General features: G+C 36.9%; 1 protein-coding gene across 5 annotated transcripts in view; it reads right to left on the reverse strand.

The window, feature by feature from the left end:
- LOC124410190 (telomerase-binding protein EST1A-like) overlaps positions 1-23,362 on the reverse strand; it is a 224,985-nt gene that overhangs the window by 82,366 nt on the left and 119,257 nt on the right. For all 5 annotated transcript variants that reach the window (XR_006929578.1, XM_046888363.1, XM_046888364.1 and 2 more), the window contains 2 exons: positions 20,983-21,164; positions 13,503-13,576 (listed from right to left, as the gene is read on the reverse strand). Coding sequence is in view for 4 of the 5 variants with exons in the window: in XM_046888363.1 (XP_046744319.1) it covers positions 13,503-13,576; positions 20,983-21,164 (256 nt within the window). In the remaining variant the exon portion in view is untranslated. The remainder of the gene's footprint in view (positions 1-13,502; positions 13,577-20,982; positions 21,165-23,362) is intronic.

Raw genomic sequence — 23,362 nt, forward strand, 5'->3', positions numbered from 1 at the left:
AAGATTTGGTATTTTTACGAAGCTTGAGAGACGAGGAATCTGCTATAAAGCATTCGGGTAAGAGACGATGACTCATGTTGTAATATACCTGTGCAATATAATCAGTATTCCAAGTGATCCGGACCTTTGATCAGCGACGGCTGCGCGGAGAATGCAAAAAGAAGTAACAGTCTGAGCTCTACTCTTTTTCTGATCTCCAAAACGATTTTGCCATGCCACCCTAGAGAGTGAATCAGTCGACGTGTTTCCCTAGAAAATGAAAAACGAGACCGAAAACGACGACAAGAGTGAGTCACACTCTCGGTCGACTCAAAGAGATGACGATCCCCGTCGGTTGGGTTATTCCGACCTTTAACTGCCGATCTGGATAATCTTCGCCAAATTCTGAACACGACGCTAAAATGAAGGAATTAAAAAAGATCTAATTCTATTTGCTCGGAACATGAAACGTCCGAGTGTGGCAATGAAACATCTTTCCGTGACTCTAACCACCTTTTTACACGCCACAAGTGGAGTCGATATAATGTTTTATTGAAACAATACGCGTGAAGACGAAGTGCACAAAGCGGCGGTGGCGAAGAACTGCTAATAAACTGTAAGTATGGTTTGCAATTGGATCCTTACTTAATGATGTCCGCAGAAGATGTACCAAATAATAAAAAAATGACTAACAATAGATAAGAGCTCAAAATTTCAGCAGGATGAAATTCGAATCAATCACATTGGATTTAATTTAAGAAAATACAGACCAACTGGCCGAATTACCTAATAATAACCTCTCATATAACCAAATGTGCTGTTCTATCTATAACGAAAAAGAAATTCGACTGTTTTGGAACGACTATCATCTGTGCACGATTAAAGTTTGAACCTTGCGGAAGGACAAACGGTCATAAAGTATTCTATCACTCGTGGCAATGACATCTGGAAATTGTTTACCATAACTTACAGCAGCGATGGTAAAAATGAAAAAGTCAGCGAAACGCGTCTCGTTTTTTTAAGCAAGAAAATATAAGTTTGAACGGGCCAGCTCAGTCATGAATTATATGAAATACTTGCCACCCCTGACACGTTTCTTCTATTTTGCGATCGTAAAACCGTTTCCTGTCGATAATATGTAGCCGTCGCTTCACAATATGCTCACATCAACGTCACACTCTAACCAATCAAGTAACAAACCTGGTTCATCCTGGAATATCCGACAACACAGAAAAATAAGGCAGACTTGCCTTCATTCTAGTTATCTTCTGATACCATTTCTCCCACAACCTGTATTCAGTTTTTTTCTGTGTACGTGGGAATGACGTCAAGCAGAAATAAACTGATTGTGAGTCGGATAAATAATGTTTTTCCAACACGTGCATGAAACGGGCCCTTTCTGTTGCATATAAAATGGATGGAAAATTGCTCATGTCGATCGTCGACTTTACTACCTAGGGCGGTAATATCGATTTTATTACGACCCTTGGGCAGAAATATACCCTTCGTTAAAATTTTTCAAACTTTTGACGTGCGCGAAAAAAGATCTATACATGCGCTTTTAAAATAAAAGCACGGGTTGCACAACAGGGGGAGCAATTTGAAGCTCTGCAGCTCTAGTAAGATGATGGTACACTTTTCCTCGTCTCAGACACCTTCGGTACCCTCGACTCAAACTTAATCTGACCTTGATCTGACCCTCGTTAAAAATATCCCATTTACTATTATGTACTATTTATTCTCGACCTAACAGTAATGGTTACTTTATTGGCCTGGAAAGCGGGACAAAAGTAGCATATGATTCCCTTTTATACTTTTGTCTCCCAAATCCGCGGAAAAAGTTCTTATTTCCCGTGTTGTCTATGGTAGAGTCCCGGACCATCACTTTTATCTCTCAACTGCAATCTCATACTTTTCATATTGTTCCTCTATCTTTCACGTCTCTTCCGCGTTCCACATAACTGAAGAGTACCTATTCAGCTATGTGCAACTTCCAACTTCTCTCATACTTCCTCTGATTATCTCCAGTTTCTATTCCTTGACTGACATCTCACCTACCTTCCGAACTGCACACTTCGTTACTATTGTTCCATCAACTCCCTCGCAATAAACATATATAATTTATATTCTAAACGTACCTAAAGTTATTCAACCCTCATCCTAACTTCCGGTTATCCTATAACGTAAAAGCGAAGTCGAACCAGTCTCTTCCTTACTGCTCGGGAATAATCGACCTTCACGGACCATAACACCCGCTTATTTGCGAGAAAAAAGTAGCACTTTTCTCCCGTTAATGGGGTGAGCACTTAGTCAATGAAGTGCCGCAGTTAAGTAAGGAATAAAATCATCTATGCAACACGAGAATAAAGCTGATTATTCACGCGCTCAGGTAGTAAATCCACCCCCGGGAATAATGTTTGACTTTATTTCCTTGTTGGATGTACTATTTTTGAAATCTTCAACTATCAGGTATCGTTCTTTGAACATGTCCCATTCGCATGAATATTTATAGCGAATCGTTATTGTGGCACAGAACGGGGCACACTACGTCGGCAACTACTAATTGTAAGTTCAGACTGCCGGGGTATCGGGATCCTCTTCACCTCCGCGTCGGTGCAGCTGCGTGGGGGTAAAACCAGTGATACGCCTCCTTATTTTCTGTTCTTTTTTTATTGTTTACAGTTGTGGATAGTAATTCTGAGACGATTTTTTTTTATCCAGTCAGTTACGTTGACAATGCAGAATTAGCCCGCATCGTCATCGATAGCCAGCTGCAAAACAGGCTTGATCTTCGTGAATATAACATAACCCAACAATCCAAATTTTACGTCAAACTTCGTTAGTTTTCATCGTGGGAGAGAAAAACTGATTTGAAAAAAAATGGATATCCCGCTTCTACGCCTGGTTTGGAAAAAAAACTGAGAATTGGGAACATGTACATTTTTATTTATAAATCATGTTATTTAACAAAACGTAGCACAGTTGATTTACTGTTACGTTTTATGTCACGAAATTGGCTTTTATTTTCTCTGTTGGTTGGTCTATTTTTAGAAAATGCAGATATGCCAACGAAAGCCGTTTTTTGATTTTATGTAAACCTTTTTTATAATTAATTTGCGACTTGTTATTTTTTTTAAATTAAAAATAGAGTCATTTTTTCAAAAGTGCACCATTTCTGCAAAATTTGACTAAACAAAAGCCCCTACGCACTTCCATAGGCAATATTATATAGATTATAAAATTTGTTATTTTTTTTCTGTCAGATCTTATACTTTACGAGATATTCGTCCTCCCGTGAAGGAGTTTTTAAAATGACCATCTCAAAGATTGGCTCTGTTGCCACCATATTGAAACGAAATGATAATAAATTTTGTTTTTCTTCATACTGCAATATGTGTTAAATAAACCCTCTGAAAAGAAATCCTATTCCTTTATCCATACTCCCAAAATAAATCGTCAAAGTTGGGTCTCTTTCGGTCGTTAAAGTGGTGTTAATCCTTAAATCGGATTCGAGTCAGTTCAACAGACGCAAATATTCCATTTACTTAATTCACCTGCATAACTACACAGTCCTTTATTTATTAATGGTTCGAAATATTTTGTGCAGCAGACTAAGTCACTGTCGAGCATTATTAAAAACTAATCATAGTAATGTATAGATCAAGTAGAAATGAATATTTAGACACGACCGTTTGAAAACAGTGTGCTTTGTACGTTTGAAAAGTTTGACATAAATTTCTACTATGATTTCTTTGATTTTTCACACCTAAATTGTCATGTACGCTAATGAACAGCGCAGGTTCTGTGCGTGTTGTGCCTCGCGCAAAAAAGCAAAGCTTTTTGGCCAAACTTGTTTTTTACTTAGTTGGAAATTTAATAAAATTAAATAACATTTATATGTAAGCTCTTCATTCTTGGACGCAATATTGTTACGACACGGTCCTATCTTTGAGCCCGATAAATACAACTAAATCTGTCAGCTTCAGATAAACTTTAGTTAAACCAAATAACGTTCACAATCAATTGAATCGAGTAAGCAAGGTCACTTGGCGTTGGAAATATTTTTTTACGGCATGGGCATTGAAAAGTCCACTTTTTGTGGCAGTTTTCGTTCCGTGAAGTGACGCTTTATACGGCAGTGAACAAAGTTGCGGAATAAAGTCTTTATTCCGTAGTTTTGATGCCCAGTTCGAACGCGCACCCCAAACTGCCGAATAAAGTAGCTTCGTCGAACAGATCGCGACATAACCTCACTCTTCGTTTTGCTTTTCAATGCCCATACCGTAAAAAATATTGTATGTGGTATGCCCCTAAACCATTTTTTGGCTCGGTTAATTTCAGTACTCCCTTTCGGCTCGCTTCCGGCTCGCCTTCAGCCCGTCCTGAAATCTTTATCCTTGCCAAAAAACAGACGGTTTACGGGCATGCCACATAAATAGCTATTCTTCCAGTGTTTAGGGCAACGTAACTTCGTATATCAGTTGATTTGTCTCGTAAAAACAGAACAAATTTTCCACTGAACCGGTATGGTATAAGGCGCGTGTCCTGATGAAAGTTTACAGAACGAAAAAATGAAAAAATCCTGGATGGTGCAGATAAATGGTTGTATTTTCGCAGAGGCAAGACTGCAAGACGCGTACTCGGATTCCAGACGAACAGCCAGCTCGGCGGTCGACCATGACCCGCGCAACGTGCATCTAGCCCCTGCCTGCTTGCCTCGACGCATACTTTATCTCGACTATTTATTAGAGCCAGAAAGCTAGCAGCAGAAGCAGCATCACTAGCTAGCTGCTCGCCTTAGTTTCTGCCCAACTTCCGCGACGGTATTTCTGCTGTCGCTCGACGTTCAAATCTGCAGATCTCTTGGATAGAAAAAAAATTGACGATAATTTGTCCTCCGCACGAGGCAACGCTACACGCTAAGAAACTGTCCAACTACCAAAGCGCGCAGTTTCTGAAGATACTCCTGCGCGCATGCGAGCAGCGAGCGAATCGGGAGGTTTACCCCAATGTTTGACCGCTTAGTGGCTCTCTATCCGACATTTTGTTTGGATAAAAAATTGTAATTGTTGATAGGACTAATCTTGAACAACATCTCAAAATAAAATGAATATCACGCTTCATTCAACCATTTTTCGTTATTTCATATGACCGAACAAACATAGAATGGAAGCAGTAAACACATTTATGCTCACAATGAATTTTTAGGTTATGGCAGCAGCAAACAGAGAAAATGCACTTACGGCAAGAACAAACGTATTTTCATAACCTGGCATCCAATCTGCGGATTTGTATTTTTTTAAGATTTAGCACTTGTATTTCGTTGTAATACTTCTGTAAATGAAAATATATTCGATATTTCATTTTATAAATTCGTGGCATTACGGATATAATATCAGCGCCGCTTACGCTGGGTAAACTTCCCAATTTTCGCGTGGACTCGGATCTTTTCCGTACTTGCCAAGTGGGTCACTCTTCTCCTAAGCTTTTTGGACGTTTCATCGTCGCTTTTCACATTGCAATGGTAATGAGGGTTGTTACAGGCCTCCGTTTTCGATATCCTAACACTTATTGAGGTGTTCTAAACCAAGAATCATATTCCCACAAGATTTTTAAAGCGTTGATTGTGTATGCTACATGGTAAAGAACTGTCGACATATTTATTGTAGAATTTAAATTACTTGTATCTAAAAAAAAATTAATGATCTTGCATCACAAGTTTCTGATTTTTCCAGAAATATCCATCCTTTTATGTAAGCTCAAGGGTTCTCCAACTTTTTCTAGTTCTTCAGATCTTTAACGAACCTGAATTGTACTAGCTACGACAATCCCGTCCAGTAAAATTTTTCGTGACATCTATGGATGAAAACGCTAGCATTTAATGACACCACCTGTCATACCAACCGAGAAACTAAAATGAAAAGGACACAAGCATCTAGGTGGATTCAAAAGTACAATTGCAAAAAAAAAAAAAATGTTGAAAGCCATTGACGTTAACGAAGTCAGTTACTATTTTCTTGCTTCTTTAGTACCTCAATTATTTTCTTTTCCTAAAATTTAGAGATACTTTTGTATATGTAACGGTCGTTAAATTTGCGGAGAACCATGTAAGCCTGATAAAAATGTATAAACTGGTGATTCCATGTATACCTAAATCGATCATTTATCCAAAATAGCTTAAGCTCTCATTATTGAAATTTCCGCCACAACGCATTCAAACGTTTAGAAAAATTCTTCTGTATTAAAAAGTTTCTTGAATATCGTATTTTCCATGCGAATGAAAAAAGTTAAACTCCAAGACGAGTGATATTGGGTATACGAAGTTGATACCAATCAGCGATGGTGTTTTCTATAGCGAAGTTATAAAAAAAATCTGTAAAGGATGGTAAAGAGGAGCCGGCTTCACAAAGAAAGTCCAAAAATACATTCCGATACTCATTATATACCTGGGCCGTAAAAGGAAGTGGCGTTTCGTACAGTGAGCCATAGCTCGGAGTGTTCGACCTTGCGAGCAATTTGCCCGACGGTGTGTATAATTAGGGAATATGGTTTTTTTTCTCATGTTTCATTCGCTTTTCTTGTCCGTGTAACGCGCCACAAGCTATTTCTGCTAATTATACCTACAGCTCGCGGTGTTATTTTCATGGGTAGGTTACCTATCCTGGGCAAATACCCGAGAGGCAAATTACTTACCATATATTTATACAATTGTGTACGGTGTCGGGGATCTCGCTTGACAATCGCAAAAGCCACCGAATTATTTCCGAATACAGATATTCGGTTTTATGCAAGTGTATGAGTGTGTATGTGTGTGTGTGTGTGTGTGTGTGTGTGTGTGTGTGTGTGTGTGTGTGTGTGTGGATGGGGCGGGGGGCGTTTTTTGTGCACTTGATGTTATTCATCAACCAGAAAGATGATATTTATCCAACGATTTTGAGAACCTTTCGTTTGAAAGTAGCATTTATTTTTACTGCTACCTAAAAAAATTGTACGTACGAAGAAAAATCTTTGCAGAGGAATATCTCTTGAATCCAATTTTGAACGGGACACTTCCAGAATTTGGAGTAATCTTTTTCCAAAAACATGGGAGAACCTCATTTGATCCACTTTGTTACTTGTCAGCCACATTTATCTATACGGACTTCATCGTGGGAGAGTTTTATAGAGTTGGATTCTCTACAAAAGCGTTCAATGAGTGAAATCCGTATTTCGAACGATTAAGAAGTTATAAGCCTCGGATCAAATGTCTGTTTTATGAAAGAATTTACGATTAGACGGTTTTGGCGGCGGGATTATTCATTTTACAACAAAGTTCCAAGAATGCTTTTGTGTAGATGTCAATTCTCTTTAAATGCTTCTAGGATCAAGTGCCTACGGTTAAATGTGGCTGAGAAGTAAGAACAGAAAAAAATGATCTCTTTTCCAGTTTATTGAGCTGTAAAAAATTTGATTTTGAAATTGGAATTAAGAGATATTTTTCAACACGGATTTTCATTTGCTACGTACAAATTTTTCATGTGGAAACCTACAAAACTTTTGCTTCAAACGAAACGTCTTAATCTGCGTATGCGGTATTATATAATATCGTATTTTATTCGCGATGCGATTCGACAAGCATATACACAGTGCAATCTTGTTTCGACATTTATATAATATATTCATCGTCAGTTATACCTACCTCAATCTTGATTTGCATGACATAAATGCAAAAATAATACGAAATTGCTTGCGAAACTTGCTGTACTTTTCAACCATTTGCAAAGTAATAAGTAACTTAATCTGTGACAGAAATGTTGATTATAAATTAAATAATAGCAAGATAACATCATCGATCGTACTAATTCCTTTACTCCGGCAAAATATTCAACTATTTGCAATTCAAAATACACATAATTCTCGTAAATGAAGTAGAGAAGAATTATGTTAGGAGAATTATCACAGTCAATAAAATTCGACATTATAGAACCTTCTTGCGTTATTTTGTGTAGATCATAAGTTCGTATATTTGTAAGTCACGTGTAAACCATAAATTCAACTCATGAAAACATCATTGATTTTTACGAGGACCAGACGTAAAATTCATCTGCAATAGATCTTCGATTTGCATTTAAATACTCGTTTTTACCTCAATAACTCTTTTCTTCGTACCCGGGTACCCGCGCGACCACCATTTCGCATTTACATTATTAATTTGAAAATTTTTTTTTTCCAATCTCAGTTTCCTGATGCTCGCGATTTAACTTATTTAGAAGCTATTTCCATATTTAAACATAAGATAAATCTTTTTTTTTTTCACTATGAAAATATGGGGGTTGTAAAATGTAACCGCATGGAGCACCCAGGTAGCCGGGTATCCGCTCATAGACGAAAAATGATTTAGTCACTTGAAAATAAGTTTTAGTATTGATCGATGTCTTAATGAGATAACACACTTGGTACAAAAAAATTACTAAAGATATGCTACGCTACTACCATTACCACGAACATTTTGAACACCTGCCAACCACCAAAGATCAAAACTGCCTGCAGAGCGCTCAGAATCCCTGCTGCGATTTCCCTTTGCGGTAACTGAACTGTCCTATAAGCCTTGAAAATAGCTCAAATACTTTTTATTTATATTTATTTGATAAAGTGAATCGATTTTGGATGGATCCGTTTACATCCGCACTCAAAACATAATACAAACTAGAGATGGGTACCCGGGTACCCATATCCATTAATCCTCTTACGTAGTCTAATAAAATGTTGTCATTGTGCGAAAATTGCACGAAAATTTCCAACACAAGCCACCAAAAGCTGGCTGGGCTTATGACGGGTATTCAGCCACGAAACTGCAGGAGAAAATTTTATTTAGTCTATTGAATTCACTTACATTAATTCGTTCAGTTTAATGGATACCTAATACAAGTTTGACTGTAAAGTAGGGGAATGGTTTAGATACAGGTATCAGCTAACAATAAGTGCAACATGTTTGCTTTTTCAAGTTTACGGTGTAAAATATACCGCATTTGCTATCGCCGATTCTGAGGCTTTCAAGGCTCTGCACCGGTTTCCCCAATAAACTAGATAATCAGTAAAGGTTCAATAACCACACGAACCGCGTATCGAAGATATTGGCTTAAAATAAAACTAGAGGGCATCAGTTCGTCATGAATCAATCCTACAAGTGGAAAGTTGTACACGTTAGATTCTTCAAGGATCATTATTATATCAAGTTTGTTTTGCACGCAGCGGTTTTACAAGTTCTTTTCTACATGCGGAGGTCCTTATAGTTCATTTCTACATGTGCTGGTTCTACAAGTTCGTTTCTCCAGATTCGTTTACATATGCGGCGATTCCGTAGGATCAGGGGTTCTTTTCTACGAGTTTATTTCTATAGAACGAGGCCAGGAACGGTCCCACATACAGAAATTATATGATACACATTATACACAAAATTTCCAAATACTTTCACAATATTGAAACAATTAATATTTGTCAAAAATTACTAAATATTAAAACCGATATTATGAATATTCTACAAATATTGTGTGCTGTGTGGGGCATGTGGATTATATAATTTCTGTATGTAGGATCTTTCCTAGTCTCGATCTGGAAATGAACTCGTAGAAACAAACATAACCTGCTCCTGTGGAACCGCCGCATAAAGAACGAATTTGTAGAAGCGCTGAATGCAAGACAAATTTGACATAGTAACGACGCCTATGGAAACGAGATTATAGAACTGTTCACTAATAGGACTGATTCATGTAGATCTAGTCCTACCCCGATAAAGAATTCCATCTCTTCATGGAATTAGACTTGTAGTGCAATAAATATAACCATACTGAATAAATACAACCATAAGGTTTTTAAACTTCGACGAAATCCAGAGCTGGAAAGTAACTGGATGTTGTGTTTTTTGCGAAAAACTACATACTGTAGTAAACTGATATTTCATACGTTTCATACTGTGTGAACTGATATTTCATACGTTTTCTTTCTCCAATTTTTCGTTTAATTTGTGTTGAATTTACGAATCTAAAGATTTTTACACATACAAAAATGAACCCAAAGTTTATTTTTGCAGGTGAAGAAATTTCAACGATCATTCCAAATTCCAGAAGATTCATAAATCATATCTTCAAAAAAATATTTCCCACTGATCTGTAAAAATCCTCGAAAGTAAAAAAAAAGTCGACTTAAATGGCCCAAACATGTTTCAATAGAAACTGTTAGCACCGTAACAGGTTAACTTAAAAATTTTGTTCAATAAAATTCTCTTTTGTTTTTGTTCATTGGTAACGGTTGGTAAGTCTCATAACGGCATCAGTGCGATGCAGTGTACACGTTCTTGCAGCACAATGAGCCACGTAGCGTCCCAACTACTAAGGGCAGCTTCAACGTCGAACGATCATTTTCGCTTCTTGTTGAATCTTACGACTCACCACACAGAAGCAATGATTTGCACCACGAATTCACAATACCAATTCTTGCAAACTTGCTAAATTTGTCATTACATGAATTTGTACTCACCAAGAGACTATCAGACCTTCGAATCAATGATTCTGCTAAAACTTCTATGAGTTTTTCCTGGGCCCAAAATATGGGACTACTGATACGTAGTTATAACTACTCCGCTTTTCTTCGCTCAGTTTACAATAGATCAGATGGTCTAAGACTCGGAGTTTACACTTCATTAGAGCTCTGATCGTGAAATAATAATGTATTCGTTCACACTTAAATCTATAAGATCCTGTCATTGAAATTTCAACGGAAAACAACAAAAACTGATGTTTAAGATGAAAATATACAACAGATTTCATTTGTCATAGTATTTTATATAACGCGAGGATGTTTTACGCGTTTTCTCCTGCGTGTTTTCCGTACATAAAGTACGCGGTTCTATGGCAGTGAAGTAAGTCTGAGAATGTGAAAAGATCATTTTTCACTCCTAGGAATTAAAAGTGGTCTTTCCAGTGCTGCGCGCATGCGCTGTCGCGAACAATTCTGACATTACGCGACCCTAACCTCAATTTCGTACTCTGATTATATAAAGAGTCGTGTGTAACAAGTAGGCATCGGTCTTTTCGCCTCGCGCATTTGCAGTATTCGTCTTCGGCTCACTTGGGACTCATATTGCAAACTTACACTCGACCAGAACGTACCGAGTTTGCCTCCTTATTACATAATCAAGATCGGTGGTCGGTGGTCGCCGATTGCGCCAAGTTCATTAAAAAGAAACATGAACGCTCCCCGTAAAAATATGATCACATATTGCTCCCCTCTCACGATGAAATTCGACATTTTACAAGTTTCATAAGTTCAGAGATTTTAAGAGCTTTCAATTAAGTCCTATATTAATACGATCGATGCACGGAGAGTAGAAATATATGACTTCGAATATTTCAGACATCGTCAGAATCGTCAGTTGGCGTTATTCACCTACAGTCGTACTTTTTCAGACCAGTTCACGTTTTAAGTGTATATATGACATATTGGGCTAAGAATAGCTCCATCGCTCCACCCGAGAAGCTTACGGAGACAGCACAAGAGATCGCGTGTCGATCGCTCCGCGATATCGGTTGTTAATAACGTAACATGGTCGTGCGGTATATGATTAAATTTTGTAAACAATCCGTCAGCTGCGTGAAACGTCATGCGAATGAGCGGACGGATAAAGTATCAGAGCCAGTGTTAAAAAGTTTGAAAATGTAACAAATAAATCGGTGAACATCATTTATATCGATTTTTTTATCCACGACGATGTTGCGGCGTCAAAATTGGACCAAGTATGGCTCTACTTTTTTGAACAATAATGCCTGCATTTTTAGGGTTGTGAGAGCATAGTTGTTGAAATAGATGAGATAATGAATAAGGAAGCATTTAACCTACTCAAAAACGAACGTGTGAAAAATTTATAGGTATACTTTACACAAATGAAAAGTTGCCTGTCAGATAAGCATCAAAAAATTATTTTACTACTGAGTCTGACATGACGATTAGTTTGAATTTGATATGTGAGAAAAATTGTATGACGCAGAACAGCATGTTTCGTAGGATACATTTTTATTCCATCAGTCTTGAAATAATATTCAATGCAGTGGTGATTAGAGTACCAAAATATGAATTATCAATAGTTCTCATACGAACAACTCGATAGAAGACTATGCTGACTAACTTAATAGAATAAAAGCTACAGGGCCTTTTGCGGTAGCACGATTGTTTGTCATGCCATTCGAAAAGTAGTCTTATCACATCAACCTAACCTCGATGCTTAGTTTCGAATATATTCAGGATCTGAGATAAAATCTTCTAATTTTTAAACGTGAATGTGGAAAATTCGACAGCTTTCGCGAACTGTAGTTTTGCATTACACTAAATGTATTAAACATAGTCAGGTGGATTTAGTCGAACTAACAAAGTATATCTTCCCAATTCTAATTGATCCTCTGGGATAAAAGGCACGTAAAGGTTTGAACAAGCAAGGTCAGCAATACGAATCTCAGCACAAGTTTATACATTACAAGAAAAGAAGTGTTTTTATGCAGTATAAAAAATATAACTGGCCACAGTTATAGTGTCAGCTTTTGGACACTGATTCAATTCGTGTTAATGTGTTTCATAATCATAGGTTCAAAACTAAGTAAAAATATTCAAATTTGTCATAATTATCAGACTACTTCAAATTGGTTTAATGGACAGCGGAGCTTTCGATAGACTAATACGCAAAGCTAATAGTCTTGCGAAGCCCAAGTTTATGTCCATGTAATCGAGTAAATTTGGTTTCACGATCTACAGCACCTTCGAACCAACTAGATGCTGCGATGAATCCGTCTTAAAATAACGATGATTTTAATCCAAAACAATATTCTGCGTTTCGAAGTTATCAATGTGTATCAGAAGTAGTTTATACATAAGAACGAGTAACAAGTAAATTTGTATAAAAAGAAGTGATGTCCCCTGAAAGAGCACCTCCTGTGCAAAAATCTTTCGAAAATCCAGAAAAAATTAAATTGGTAAGTAAAGTGGTACTTAACGGGCCGTTTTACAAAAACACCTTGAATAAATAGAACTCTATCATTATCGTTTCATGTATGCACGATGCCTTGAAAGACGGATGCAGTGTACCACTTACTACTTTAATTTTTTTTTTCTGGATTTTCATGAATGTATGAATTATTTTGTATTTTATTCATACTTAATTATCAGTTGTAGTTGGATAAGTTTAGGGTAGGTCTGATCCCATTGTGACACCAGTATGATTCCAGAGAGACATGGAAGCTAAGGGTTAAGTTTAAATCATGCTTTTATTGTGAATTAACATTGTGAATATTTTAGACCAAGGATATGGTCCTAGGACTTCAAGCAGAATCCATGAGCCGAAGGTCTGATACTCGCCTTGTCATTCGTATGGCTTTATACTGTTTTATGGTTAGTCAACAAAATTTTAAATGCTGAGGTTTCCGGATTTCGAAATTTTACGCGAATTTCGTTGCGAACAAAGTAAAATGCAGAGGGAAAGAGAAGAGGAAATAACTCACCCGACGCGATAATCCGTGCAAGATGGCGGTGGATTCCATACGGTACTGTGACACAACATCCAATCGCACCATATCTATAATCATAGAAAAACATAGATATGGAGATGAAACATAAATACACATATCGGAAGAGGGACGTTGACACAATATAATTATATTGTAAGATACGCGGCTTTTACAAGCCATCTTCCTCAGGTGGAATATATTGGTTACACATACATTGAAGGAGAGAATTCTGGCGAGGGTTGCATAACCCGTGAACGGAAACGAGAAAAAACAAACACACACATATGCAAATAAAATAGGATGAAAAAAAGCATTACTGTTGAGTTAAAAAATGATAATACGAAATCCTTGTCGCGCAAAACAGTCTTGTAGGAAGTCACCGGTCTTATCAAAGATATTTATAGCACCACTCCATACGCGTATGCAATATCTTACAAAGTAAGTACCTCACACTTATTCAACTCCACACCGATATGGGAAATTCCACGTAAAACCCAACAGATTTTGAGGTTTTTGACCTCGTATTTTTTTAATCGATTGAAACTTTTTTTTACGCAAAGTATAAATATAAACAGAATATTCGTAGTTCGTCATTTGTCAAAAAATAAATTTTCCGAAAATTATAGAATATTTATCTCACTTGCGACAGTGAGTCGATTTTTATAATTAATATTTCCGTATAGGTATATGAAAGGAAAAAGAAGCGCCTTTCTAGAAAAAATGACAGTTTTTACAAGAATTCGAAATTTGCAACGTTGTGAGCAATGAAAATGCTCGAATACTTGTTACTCAAATTCAGCATTTTTTTAAATAGAAAAACAATGTTTATCAAGTCTCCTTCAAAACTGTAAAACATTTAACTTTTGTAGGATAGAATCTTGATTAAATCTATGGTTTTCGTTTTTGTTAACTAAGATAGCAATACACTGTACGTGGCGACGCGAAAGGGGGCGCAAATGCCAAATATGCGGACATGTTGCAACAGCTATTCAGACTTTAGTTAAAATGCAATGAAAATCAGCACTTGTCATTTTTTTTGGTTGCTGTGCCAACATCCAAACTTAAGATTTCAAAATTCCAAATGACCGATTCAAAGTTGCACTCGTTAAATCTTGAAACTCATGCAATTTGTATCAAAATGGGTACACGAAGATTTTGAAGACTGCTAGTTTAGAGCAGTGCTGTGGAATTAATCAATTAATTGGTAGCTTTGATTAATCGAATTTGCCTCTCAATCATTCTGCTGGTCGATCGGTATATGACTCGCTATTCATTTACCATGTTCGAACTAGATTTGTCTCTGACCGACTTATACAGAATCTGAGTCATAACTCATATATACAAAATCCATATACGTCCTTCTAAGACAACTATAGGTCGAACATCTTAAATGACTTGCGCGTTATAGACCGATTGATCTGCAGATTCTTCTGAAAAAACAATAAACCGAAATCGTCGACTAGAATCGAAAGAAAGATTAATCGAAGCTGCTGTCTAATCGATTAATCGCACAGCACTAATTTCTGGTTGGAAATTCAAAGTTGCAAACTTAAAATGTCAAAAGTGATGACGCATTATACTGGTGACAAGATCTTGAAGACTGTCAATCAGAATGATAAGCAGCACGCACGACATAGAATTTTCAAATTGATAATTTCAAATTGGAAGTCAGTTACATAATCTAAAATGGTGGGTTCGAAATAGTGTTCGGGGTCGACTTTTTTCCTTCGATTTTAGCTTCGGTTTTTTTTACGTAGGTATTTGTGAATTTGAAATCGTTATTACGAAAAAAAGTATTTCAACGGTGGTGAGAAGTTTATAGAGTATTTCACGCGAAACGGGACAGGTTTTGGCCGATAGCATAGTCAGCGGATCGGATGTCTGGCTAGAGTGTCATTCCTTACTATCTTGTAAAGAGTCTTCCATAGTATTAGGTCGCAAATAATTTTTGACTCGCCGCAAATTGAGATTAAAGGAATTTTCCTTAGGGTCTATTCAATTGACTTGATAATTTCACTGAACAGAAGTCAAGTTGTGAAAAAGGTATGGTATAATTTTCAGTTGAATGTTTTGTTTTTATCTGCCAGCGATGAATTATTAAAAAAAAAAAAAACTTTTTCAATTTTTAATCAAACTTTTTCAAGCCGACTCTAAAGAAAATTCTTTCAATCGCGATTTGCGGGAAGTGAAGAATTATCGTGAAACTTTGGCGATAAGTATCTAATTCATGGTAAAATAGAAGTAAATACTTGCGATTTTTCAACTCCACTTGAATTATCGTTCTAAACTTTACAAAAAATTACATATTGTCAAGCTTTCAAGACCAATCCTGCGGAAACCGATACAATTTGTTTTGTTCAGTAAAAATGTCTTTGATACGTCTAACAATGAGCAATATTTCGAATTTGGATCAAACAAAAATTTTTCACCATGACCACGAAATCCCTAAAAAAAATCATTTATGCCTTAATTCTCGGACATCATGGTCGATGAAAGCACTATTTTTAGTATCATATCGTCTCGCTATGTATAACTCGAGTCTGACTCAAAATCTATTTGAGTTTACCGTCAAATTCTTTTTGCAAATGTCCGAGTATTTAGCATTTCAGATCACTGTGCACCACCACGCGTGGCACAATAATTTTTCAGTTGTTAAAAACTAAGTAAAAATAAAAAATATTTCAACGAGATTCTATCCTGAAAAACATGTCATCAATCTACGTCTATGCGCACCTAAGATGTTATTTTGGGCACCTCGGAGAATAGAGAAAGGAGTAAGAAATGATATAAGGAAGATTTATGATTAATTGTATATTAATGCTTTGATGGAATAATGAAGAATGTAAATGTGTAGTTGAACAAAGTGTATTCTGGAATAAATGAAAATGATACTTGGAGCTAGGAGGTGGTTCTGATTAGTTTGTGAACTAGAAATTAATTAGTTGAATGTTGGAATTGAAGTGTATTTGTTGCAAGGTAGATTAGACATTAATCGTTTGGATGATGAACTGAAAGAATGAATTCGGAAAGGTGCAGGTATTCACTATAGTGGGGAAGAATTGTAGCTGAGTAAGGGTCGTACAGAGTAGCGTGACCTCTCAAAGTCTAGCTTGAAGCTGGATAGAAATAGCAAGACAGGACAGACACTATAAGGTTACTGTAAATAAAGAATTTGTGATAGCAAGTAAAAGCAATGGATAACAGATCATCGGCTGGTAGGCCCGACGTAACAGTTATACGGTTTCAAATAAAAATTTCGTGTTATTTTTAATTTTGACAAATGCTGAAATCAACAAGGAAATATTTGCAAATTTTAATTGTTGTAGGTGATAGTAAAAATAATAATAATAATCACGGTCGGTTGCATTATACCCTTTCAAGTGCGTCCACCATAAGCAGACAGCTTGCGCGGGATGAGAAAGGAATGACATCGTTACCGTTATACTTCTGCAGCTCTCGTAAGATTTTCATTAAAAACTCTCGAATTCGCACAGAGAGTAAATAAAAATCTAACGTTTCGAATTTTCGATTGATCCAGAAGCCTTGATTTTTAAAAAATCGCTCCCTTTAGCCAAAGTTTGAAACGCGCGTTTCTTTATTGCGCTATGTCGGATGGAACCGGCGATATTTATTATTAATTTGAACAATGCAGTAATTTTTTCGGAAAAATCAATATTCTGTAATTTTCGAAGAAACAAAAAAATTTTGGATGAATAAATAAATACATGCAATTTCTTTTTACATATTTTTTGCAGAGGACACGTTTTGATTGATTTGTAGAATACATAGTCACTTTTAGTCCAGTTTGACGTAGAATAGCCCATATCGGATTTATAATAAGCTCACACGCTTCTGGATAAAAATTTGGACAGAAAGCCGACAACTTGGGTTTTAACACGGTATTCATAAAAAAAACTGAGGGTACTCATCAATTACCGAGTCTTTGGGACTTACTTTCCACTAAAATATCGTATAAACGTTACTAATTGTAGAAGAACTTTTTTTAATATTCACTAAACATTATGATGAAGCACTTGGAATTTATGCAAAATGATATTGTGCCTGAGAAAGACTCGGTCGAAGAATACTTGTCGATATCACGTCATCTAATACGTTGATGGCTTAACGATTAGGTTAGGAGACGGCGAGAGAATGAACAATGAGTGTTATTTGAATGTTCCTAAAAGATTTTATTGAAATGTGATACATAAATGTGAATTTGTATTGTAAATTCGCGCAATACGTGATTCAATCCGCCATTTGGTACTCGTTGTAAACGTATCTGAGTAAATAGTTCTTGTGCTGATGAGGATTTAATTCCAGGTAAAAGTATTCACCGAGAGAATATAACGCTAGATAATGTTTAAATCACAAAAATTGAGGTAAAGACATTTTCTAAATGTACAAAATGAATAGGTGACCTTTATTACGATACTACCCAGTACCATTTTACGAAATTTGGTAATCAACGAGGTTCTGAAAACTGTGAATTCATCCCACGAAGCTCACTTGTGTGTGTGTGTGCACCTGACGATGTCAAAATAGAAGAAATCACGTGTGATTGATTCTTAAGGTGCTTATAAAGAAGCGTCGTACACCTCGAAAATGCGGGGAAGCAAAACTCCTATACCGCTCAAGCGATCATAGTGAAACTTGTGCAATTAATACCTTATTTTGGCAAAAAGTGGAGCGTCTTTTACTTTTTCAAAATTTAGGGAAAAAATTTACAGATTGATTACCACCCACAGAATATGGCCAAATTTTCACAGTTACACTGAATGGATCGAACTATCCGGTATGATGCCACTCGGCGGTGATGAAATACACATTTTGAGCCCAGTCCCATGAGATTTGATGGTGAAATTACGAAATGGCAGCTGATCTGGTTTTCGATTACGAAGTACACCGAAATCTCATTTTGGCGACATTTGTTACCGACCTTTCATGCCTGCCGGTAATTTTTTACCGACATTACACGCATACATTACCGGCATGCGCGTAATGTCGGTACAAATGTCGCCAAAATGAGATTTCGGTATTCTTCATAATCGAAAACCAAATGAGCTGCTATTTCATCATTTCACCATCAAATCTCATGGAACTGGGCTCAAAATGTGTGTTTCATCACCGCCGAGTGGCATCATACCGGATAGGTCGATCCATTCAGTGCAACCGTGAAAATTTTGTCAATTTCTGTGAGTGGTAACCAATCTGTAAAATTTCTTTCAAAATTTTGGAAAAGTAAAAAGACGCTCTACTTTTTGCCAAAATAAGGCAATCACTCCCCAAGTTTCACTCTAATCGCTTAAGCGGTATAGGAGTTTTGCATCCCCGCGTTTCCGAGGTGTACAATGGGTCTTTATAAGCACCTTAAAATGGAAGCACAGGTCATTCGATCAGGAATGCAACCTAATCATGTAACCATCAGTACAGTGATAATTACTGAAGCAAAGTAGGCGTGGAGCTGGAAATTGAGAACTACAGAAGGTGAAAAAAGTAATGCCTAGGAGCGCACAATGCGAGTTCCATGCGAATGTGTACAATGGATACAAAATGTGGTTTAGACAAGGTAGCAGAAATGTAGGAATATAGCATCCCTCGATGCTGAACGTAAGCTCTCTCGATGCATGCATTAATCCTGTCAGTTGCATAATGAGATGGTACACCTTGCCTGCTGGACACGAGGCTGAAAGCCCGACTTACCACTGACCACTAACCAGTGACCAGTGACCACTGACTAGCGACCACCGGCGGCTAGCGTGGGTGCGACAGCATATCGTTTCATAAATCCTGTCGGCGTGAACACGCCCCGTCGAGCGGAGGAATCGCATTCGAAACAACCAGTATTTCAGTCGAACTCAAGTGACTCGTGAAAGCAAACGATATCACATACAAACAACATATGAGGATGAAATTGACGAATTGTAAAAAGTATGTCTCTTTGTCGCCTGATGAGTTTTTATAGACTGTTATCACCAGTTTGTCGCATTCTGTGAATAAACACTATCAAGAAAATCAGGCAGGAAAAATTAGCGGGGTTCAGGAAATTTATCGAATGAATCCATGAGTAAGTAATTTGATTGATGATTGTCTGTGGAAAGAGTAATGTAGCATTAGTCAAGGCAAGCAAGGTTATCACATGACTTAGATATCGCCCATTCACACGATGACCGCACGCTATTGGTTGCTACACTCGTGGTCGAAAGTTAGATTTGAAAAGCCCCAAAGGAGTCACTCAGAGCACATGAAATTGAGTTATTTGGAAGTGAGCACGCGACTCAAAACGTATTGTGCGACGTAAGTAACCCTTTTGTGCACTGAGTGTACAAAGTAACTACTTCGCGCATTGAATGCAGGAACTGATTCACTACACACACTGTGAATTGTGAATTTCGCACTTTGAGTTGATAAAAATAGTACACTATACAAGTGCGCGTACGTGATCCTCGTACTTAGCGCACTTCTATCGTACACTATCTTCTTACTGCTTTAAAAAAAAATAGTGCGCTTTACGCACGTGCTTCATAGGCTTCAAAACTCGAACTTCGCAAGGTGGTGTTGCAAGAATTGGACTTGGGGCTTTCTTTGAAGTATGCACACTAGTGAAGGACTCAATTTTACGCACGGTGTCATTGTGCGTAAGCTACCTAAGCCCAATTTACCTTCTGTAAGTGACACCTTCAGTGCTTCACAAATCAAACTTGGCTTCACAGATTTTGGAAAAACAGTGTTTGTCATACGTGAAAATGGGTGATATCTGACTCATGTGATCGTGGCACTCGCCTTGGCTCATGCTGAAAAATTCACACTAGTTGGAAATTGCCTACATTCCGCACTTCTAACATATGATACTAATTGCATGCTAGTTATGTTTGTATTGAGTCAAGCGTTTGGAGTTGGCGATTCTCGGACGAAAGTGATTTTGAAATAAGAATATCGAAAAAACCCATTTTTTTGCATCCAACGAGGGATTAAGCATTATGCAAAAATGGCTTACACTGATTACAAAGAATTACAATGCATTACAAACGATTACAAAGATTGCAAGGATTACAAGAAATTACAGGGATTATGGGAACATTACAGAGATTGCAAAGATTACTAGAGATTACGGAGATTATCTCAGGTTACAAAGAGATTTTTAATAAATAATAGGGAATACACAAGATTGCACAGATTACAAAAGATTACAAAGAATACATGAGATTACATTAACCTATGTACGCCAGATGACAACAGTGATTAATCCCTCGACATCCAACTACAAACCAACAAACCAAATTTGTTGGCAGCAATCTGTATTATGATGAATTTTCGAAATATCTAGATGCAGAGAAGCTACAGGAAAATTACACAAATACACGATCGAATATTGACCTTGACAATTTTCTGAAATATGTCTTGAACATCAAGACTCAAGAAATAGACCTAAACCATGTAAAATGACTTTTTGAATATTTAAAAGGAACTTTACCTTGATGGCAGGGAGTAAAACTTGCATGTCTTCATCGACTATCAGTCTAGGGTGTTGATCACGTTGAAGCTGCACCCTCAACAATGAAACAGCCCTCTCAAGGATCAAGCTGAACATTTGCAAGGATACGACTAGCGCGCGCTCTTGGACCTCGGATCTGTAGCCAGGCTCCAGTTGTGTCTCTGAAAAAGTAGAGACAGAATGAGGATAGAAATTATCTGAGGTGCTTTTTGGGCATTTCACTGCTTTTTGTAGACTTTGATGACTTCAACAGGCGGATAATTTTTAAAGACTGTTCGCTATGCACCTAGGCAATATTGGATACATTGAGCATACAGTGCCACACCGCGTCGTTTACCTGAAGTTTTGATTGACCAAGCTCAGTTACAGAGTTTTGAACCATCCCAGTTTCATAAATTCTTCTGATATTCATAGTGGAATCTCTATCAGCAATGAATTGAATTTTCGATTAAATTGTTGCTAAATCAGACTCTATGCAGTGAAAAACATTGATGACGGATGACACATAGCACAAGACGTGATAGTAAAAAGTTCCACAACATCAAATGTAAAAGCAATGGGCCACTGTTTCAAGGGAACCTTACTGAAGCCGTATCGTAAAACGACTTTTTATGTACCATAAAATTGAATTATGAATTCTGTAGATACATTCTATGATAATGGTGTTAAGTCCAATGACTCGCCATTCCGAGATAGGAAATACCTCAGCTGCTAGTACGCAAGATGTATTGATTTCACTTTGATGTAAGCTCTAAGTATCCAAAATCTAGATAGAAAGTATTAACGTTTATGGTATGACTAATTTGGAATTTGTTATAAAAACCATACTGACATTAGATCCTTCTTACGCTTATGAGTTATGGTATCAATTCATTATTTCTATGTACTCCGTTACACCATTACCCAATATTTTGATGTGAGAATAGATCACATACAACCAAGTATACATTTGAAACCTATTCTTACTGACTCTGAGAATACGTCAAACCACAAAAATTGTTAAAATAATTATTTGTGAATCTTAGAGCTTGCATCGTGTTACAAAAAAATTTGTAATTCATGCCATATTGACCCCCGGTACGAATGAGAGCACGTTTCAGATTTCGGATGGAAAAGAACACATTTCGTATTCCCGGTAAAAAAAAAACACATTTCAGATTCCGGAGGAAGAAGAGCACCTTTCAGGTTAACTCGAGTACTAGCACTTTTCGGGTTAACTCGAATACTAGCACAATCCAGGTCGATTCGAATATTAAGAAGTTTCAGATAGATTAATTATAAGGTTGGAAATTTATAATTCTCCAAGAAAACTCGATATAATTTTATTATTCACATTGAAAGTGATTTATTACCCGAATCATTACAAAGCTGTTGATCTACATGAATAATATACAGTATAGTGAAAAAAAAATAGCAAAAAATTTTACCCATCATCTAATTGTATAAGACTAGGTAAACTTTTTATTAGCAAACAGAATGATTTGTTTCAGAATAATAATTGCCATTGTTAAATAGATCATATTTAAAGTGAGAAAATTGGTAATTTATGGGTTTTTTTTTCTTTTTTTATATGAATTTTTTGATTCGAGTTAACCTGAATTGTGCTGATATTCGAGTCGATCTGAACTGTGCTAGTATTCGAGTCAACTTGAATTGTGTTCTTTTTCCTCCGGAATCTGAAACGTGCTCTTTTTCACCCGGAATCTGAAACGTGCTCTTTTTCACGCAGAATCTGAAACGTGTTTTTTTTCACCCGGAATCTAAAACGTGCTCTTCTTCACCCGGAATCGGAAACGTGCTTTTGTTCGTATCGGGCGTCGATATATAGTTATAGGAATAACTTGGTTCGATATGAAACTTCCCGTTAGCTAATTGGTGAGGAGAGCTAGTCGTACGTGAATCTGAAAGTTGATTCAAAAATTATATAACGTGAATGTGCTGGTGGTCGGCCTCAAGTTAGGAGTCGCCTATTTGTTTAATTTTATTTTGTTTCACCGAGCTGATCATTTCGACGAGCTCAGAAATACAATAAAATACGTATCACAGCACTCAATTCACTGATTGCAATGCAATGGAGCTTGAATGGAGGCTCTTAGAACCCACATTTGAAACGAAATTTTCGAATTTCCTAGCTAATCGTAAAAACGGAAGAATACAGGGTAATATTCTTGCGCATTGTACATTGCTTTCGTGGCAAAGGAACTCGAGCGAGAATTTGATTTGATTGATTTTTTTTTCATACTGCCGGTATGAGACTGCTGAGTCTCTTGATCACAGATTTGGAAATGTTGAAAAATTTATATTACTGCCGACAGCGATTTCGTGAGGATTAAATAAAACAACCATGAAATGAAATTCA

The sequence above is a fragment of the Diprion similis genome, chromosome 9, assembly GCF_021155765.1.
Source record: "Diprion similis isolate iyDipSimi1 chromosome 9, iyDipSimi1.1, whole genome shotgun sequence".
NCBI lineage: Eukaryota > Metazoa > Arthropoda > Insecta > Hymenoptera > Diprionidae > Diprion > Diprion similis.